This window comes from Heliconius melpomene, chromosome 12, assembly GCF_056956725.1.
Source record: "Heliconius melpomene rosina isolate 202511_hmr_F chromosome 12, ASM5695672v1, whole genome shotgun sequence".
Taxonomy (NCBI): Eukaryota; Metazoa; Arthropoda; class Insecta; order Lepidoptera; family Nymphalidae; genus Heliconius; species Heliconius melpomene.
The window spans coordinates 3,763,673-3,769,798 of NC_140400.1; the positions used below are offsets into that span (position 1 = coordinate 3,763,673).

General features: G+C 30.7%; 1 protein-coding gene across 2 annotated transcripts in view; it reads right to left on the reverse strand.

Annotated features, from left to right (window-relative positions):
• fus (epithelial splicing regulatory protein fusilli) overlaps positions 1–2,670 on the reverse strand; it is a 91,457-nt gene extending 88,787 nt beyond the window's left edge. For both annotated transcript variants that reach the window (XM_085193945.1, XM_085193944.1), the window contains exon 1: positions 2,159–2,670. In XM_085193945.1, coding sequence (XP_085050071.1) covers positions 2,159–2,287 — 129 coding nt within the window. In that variant the 5' untranslated portion in view covers positions 2,288–2,670. The remainder of the gene's footprint in view (positions 1–2,158) is intronic.
• Positions 2,671–6,126: the final 3,456 nt, after the last annotated feature.

Below are 6,126 nucleotides of genomic sequence, written 5' to 3' on the forward strand. Positions count from 1 at the left end.
TGTCTCCACTTTCCGCCCAATTTCCGAATTCAATGCCGCTCTTTCTTCTTAGCATTTCATAAATTCACCATGCTCATGGCGTTGCGGGGGTGGAGCCCTAAACAGTGCCTGAAACTTACGATAAAAGCGTAGATGACTACACCTACAGTACGGCCACAAGTCATTGTTCACTCAGGAAGAAAAAATTAAAAGTAAGAACAATCTTAAAATCAAATCTGCGCAGCAATCTACAGCTAACTTCGGGCCACGACTTGTTGACCGCACTGTACAACGTGATCGTGTATCGAATGGCACATGCTTCCGCTGCTTCGTCTATCCAGGCTGGAAACTCATCAATAATAAAAAAAACTTATTCTGAATAAAATTAAAATTCATAACCATCTTATACTCATATAAACTTGTAGGCCAATTCTAAGAAATTAAAGGTAAATTAACTTTACTGAAGATTTGGTAATTTTATAAGCTCATTACTTACTTAGGTGTGAAATAAATTGTTCACATTATATTATAGTATCTGTGATTTCAAAATACATAATACCTGCTAGCTGGAAGTCTTACGATAATTTTGTCTAATGATTAACTCATAAACTGCCGAAATGGTAAATTAACTTTAATTGTTTGTCTTCATGTATTTATTAGCTTAATATTAGAGTAAAACTTCAAAGTGCGTTGGTTCGATTCCCATACACGAAAAAAACGTGTGATAAAAAAAATATAAGAAAAAAAAATTGTTGCTTTATGGTTTAGGTCGTTATCTAGTATTGTTATTACAGTATTAAAATTGAAGGATAGTTATAAAATTATTTATTTGTCATAAAATTCAAATATTTCCAGTTTTATTTAAAAAAATATATAGAAACGTCGCGTTTTATCTCGACACCAGAGAATATTAAATATTTAATTTCCTCGCGTGGAATTCGAACTTACAACCCGTCGCGTCTACAGTTACACTTAGTGCCCTTGCGCCACTTGGCTCTCTATAAATGATATTGTATTATTTGATTTTATTTTTGCGACTCTTCTGAATTTTGCGCAGTACTTTACGCAGCTAAGCCGATCTCCAACTTTTTTTGTAGATATACCACAGATTAGAAATTACTACGTCTAAAGACAGGTACACGGTATAACATAGATAAAATTCTGCAATTATTATTACACTAAACGAATATTTCAAAGTATATGAAAATAATATTTCTTACTGAATGTCCATATTATAACCCCACTTAGGTACTTAATTTAATAAATTTCCTTATTATAATGTTAATAAACACACAAATACCCAACTATTATACTTAGCATAATCAAAAAACGTGAACAGAAATCAGAAATTGTTCATATCTTTACAGTCAATGATTTTCGTGTATTATTTAGAATTTTAAATTATCATTTAATTTCAGATTCACTTATCATATCTTTAATAAGATACTGGCCACTGGGTCTGAATAGATACTGCCTTCGACTTTGTTAGAGAAAAAAAATGTTTTATATAGATAAAAATATATTATAAATTTCTAAAATTAATATAGATTAAAGAATCTATATTAATTTCTTACATGCCCTAAAAATTGAAACTAAACTAAAATCTTGCAAATATTTAAAATATCCTCGTACCTTTTAACATTTTTTATCACAATTTACGACCGCTAAAAATATTACAAAAAAATTAAACAAATAAAAAAATGTGTATATTCGAGCTTTTTGAAACGTTAATAACCTGTACGAACAAAATTTAATAATTTTAATGAAGAAACGGTCTTATTTCAACATGACGTCATAGAAACAAGAAAAGAAACTATAATAAAATTTGCCTCATGAATTTCATATGGGCAAAAGTAAATGTTAAATATAACATAAGCATTCCACTTTTTCATCGCATTTAAAGATGTATCGCTAACGTTTTACATATTATGCAAATCACTTTTGAAATCCGAGATAGCTACTTAACATTTTATTGCGTTTCCATAATAACAATCAAATAGTAAAAACTTACTAAAGTCAACACTAAATATACAATAACAGGTTAACCCGTTCAAACACAAGAGGTTATAATCCATTTTGAATTAATACCACATCTGTTAACAGGCGTATTTGTGGTAGAACTGCCGAATAAGGTTAGTATTTAACAATTACAAAGTACAGGAATAAATATTTATATTACCTGGTTGGTGAGCACATCGATGATCACATAAGCGAGGTAGACGATCTCCTCCTCGTCGGAGCCGAGCGCGGAGCCCCCGAGCCCCGCGGTCCGGACATGCAGCGCGCATACCCACCCCCCGCTAATCATGGCGCCATGCACTCTTCACTGCACTGTACTGTTAACACCAAGCTAACCAACACTAACGGTGCCCAAGTCCTGGTTCGAGAAGCAGTCAGCGAGTGTCCAAGACTAAAGTAGACAGTGGCGCGGGCGGCGTTTTACCGCTATATTGCTATACAGTCTACGTAAGCGGTTTCCGCAAGTGAAAATCTGGATTTACATTACACGGTTCAACGTTCTATTCGCGAATTATCAAATGTTAGCTTCAGACGGTTATAAAGATGGATGTTCTATCAGTGTCACTAGTAAATATAGTAAAGGTAAGAAGTAAATATTGTTATATGAACGTGCCTACGGAAAACACGTACGCGCCCGCCGGATCGGTGGATCGACTGCCGTGTTGCCGTTGCCCCTCGTTGACACTGCGCAGGTAAGCGCCGCCAGGTGAGCGCGGCGTTGCCACACCGCATTATCATTAATAAGTGAGACGGACGTCACGACGGGCTATACGCTCTGTCTAATATTCACTGCTCGTACAAAAGGGAATTTATAATACAAGATTAATACATACAAAGTAATGTATATTATAATATCACGGTTCGTGAACACATCGCGGCGCTGTCATAGATTATTTTGTTTGCGAAGGTTTTTATCTAGACAGGCGATTTTGTTATAAAAGTGTTAATACATTGCGTTTGTTGTTCCGCGGCCTTGTTAAGGTTATGGAGGGAAAGTGGTATTTAAGTTGCACGCTGTCTTATTGTCGCCAATGGGCTAATATAATAATAAAATGGTGGGTAGTCGTAAAATTCAAATAATAAAAATTATTATTATTATAGTTTTTTTTAATGTAGGAACTGTAAAATTATATAAAGGTCGTCAAAGGTACAACGGGCATTGTTAAAAATTTAAATTGTATACAGATTTTATTTTTTTTAAAACAATACAATACCAACGCACTGAAGGTAAGTAGAAGGTCGAGCGCAACTCAACGATATTTGTAAATTAATTATTATGTACGTAATTATTTTAATTCTAGACCCTAGTGACCCTTGGATAATGGCATCACTATTTTCTTGAAGTTTTAAATTGTTGTTTCTATTACAATATTATTATATTGTACTATTAGTATTATTTACATTAACAGTAAAAGCAAAGTAAAAACAATTGTATTACACATAAAAACTATAACCTAATAATACAATATAAATTTAAAGTAACAAGAGAAATAATTAGTTAAATCTGGCATTTAGCCATGCGCACGCGCCGCCCTGCGCGCTCTCGCCTCTTATTGGCTAATCCGACCGTAAATCCAAGATGGACGCCCACAAAACATTCCCGTTGACCCATTTGTTGCCTAACAAAGCATTGCACTTTATTCTACTCTGAATTAGTTTTAGATAGGGTGTAAAATTGATTGTGTTTGTTTATAAAAGTTACGTAATCAGTGTTTATAAGATTATAAGACTAATGCAGGAAGAAATTGCCATACCTAGTTAACGTTTTAACTCTTATAAATTATATAACTCAGGTTTTCTTTTTATATATTGTATTTTATTAATAATTGTCGTATATTGCATTGTACTAGATCTCAGATTATTTTACAAACTAAACTTTTATATAATACATAGCCTTTTTACTAAATATATATCTAATAGAAGTTGTGACGTATGTTATACTAGATATACCCTCGTGGCTTCGCTTGAACTACATAGATAATTAATTATTCATTTACTTAATTTAATTAATATCATTTTAAAAACAATATCTATCAATATAACAATATAACAATATCTAAAGATATTTTTAATGAAGTTTCACCTAATTAAATAAAACAGTTATTTGTAGCAATTTTTTTGCACAGCGTTCTTTAAAATGGTATATTTTTTTTATTTATGAACCGATTGAAATAAATGTTAAGGGAACATTGCCAAAAAATAATAATGAAATTTGCATTAAATCGATTAAACTGTTTCAGAGCTTTGCGTGAACAAAAGCACGGACAAACAGATCACAATTTTAAAAATTATTGTTTTTTGTTTTGTTACGTTTTTCTCATATATCTTCCGTGTACAGACACCGATCCGTTACGATTTTATTATAAGCATAGATTGATGAGAATATTCATTACATATAGGAAATAATTAATTTACATAATAATTTATTATAATACTTACAGTGAGAAATTTATTATATTTATTAAGTTTTTATTTACACGGTAGTCTTAGTACAGATGGTAATTATTTTAATATTTTTTCAGCTTGAAAGATTATGTTCTTTTAATAATATTTGCTTAATTAAAAATTGTATGTTGCGTTACTAATGATAATTTATATAATATTTTTTTTTCAGATTCATGCTTCATCTATACAGGTCGTATGTATTTAGTCTAGTGACTAGGCACTTCCTTCTCCGCTTTCTGAAATTCGAGGCAGTAGGTACGTGTTGAATCGGCGAATTCTACATTGCATATTATGGTCTTGCTCTTGCCATAGCAAGAAAAAAATATAATTAATTCTACCGAATGTTGATCGAACCCAAATCGAATGCGTTTATAGTTTGATGCTCATATCAGTCCACTGAGCCACCATGGCCACAAAATATTGTTATGCTATTTAAATTTAGTAAAAAATAGGTCAATATAGTCTTTTTCACAGTAGGTACCAACTACCAAGGGACAAAGTACCGGAAAGGGGGTCTATTACAATCAAAGTAGGACATATAATCAATATGCAAAACTTTTGATGCCATTTAATACTGACATTATAGTTATTATATTAGTTGTTTCATACTAAGATAGTATGTTGTCGGTTCGATTTCCACCCCAATTCGTTTCATGTACTCTGCTTAACTTAATTTTGCCAAATAACTTATACTAATTAGTATAAATTGATCATTTGAAAAGTTGACATACCAATAATTTTAGTTTTTTAACCTGTACCTAAATATATAGCTTATTGCTTTTTATTTCTTAATTAATTAATCATGAAACTGTCATAATATTAATTAATTATAATGTAACGGTAAAAGAAAGTAAAGTAAAATTTGAATACAAAGAAAAATGTATTTTTTTATTATGCGTTGTATGCAAGCGCAAGGCTATTAGCGCCAGTTCAATGCGTAACGGATACACATTTACGAAGGGTTCTATAGATATTTTGTTTATATTTTTGTATATCTTGCGTATGCCAGGATAGGCAGAGGATATTTAGTGTTTATACTCTCCATTTTCTACCTTTCGTTCATTTTATAAATATGAGTGTTGGGCCGTTATCCAAGTAATTTGTCATTCAGTATTTATACCCAGAATTTTGTCTGCTGAATTTTAAAAGAAAAATCAAAATAACTCGATGATAAATTTTAAATTAATTATTCATAATACTATTATAGTATTTTTTATGTCTTTTAATATTTTAATTAATATTTTTTGAGAAAACTCCTAGATATAATTTTTTAATCCTCCCTATACCTATAAATAAGAGTATATTAAAATAAGTTTTTTTATATTGATTGTAAGTAGATATTAAAATGTTGCACTGACACGTATGTGAAACACAAAAGTCACACAAAATAATATTAAATATAATATTTTAGAAATAATATTATATATTAAAAATATGTTTAAGCTTAAATAATTATAATTTCATTTAATATTTTGAGTTAAGAATAAAAAAAGATAAATCAAAATTTACAAGCATATCAACGAAACCCCAAAGTTTTGCAACCTGTTAAAATTTCAAACACCTGTTTGTTTGACTAAACTTGACAGAAAGAGATAAAAAATACTCATACACAAATGTGTGACAGAGACAAATATACACATATCCCGTTGTAACTACACAACTTTATTGTCACTTTTGTAAATA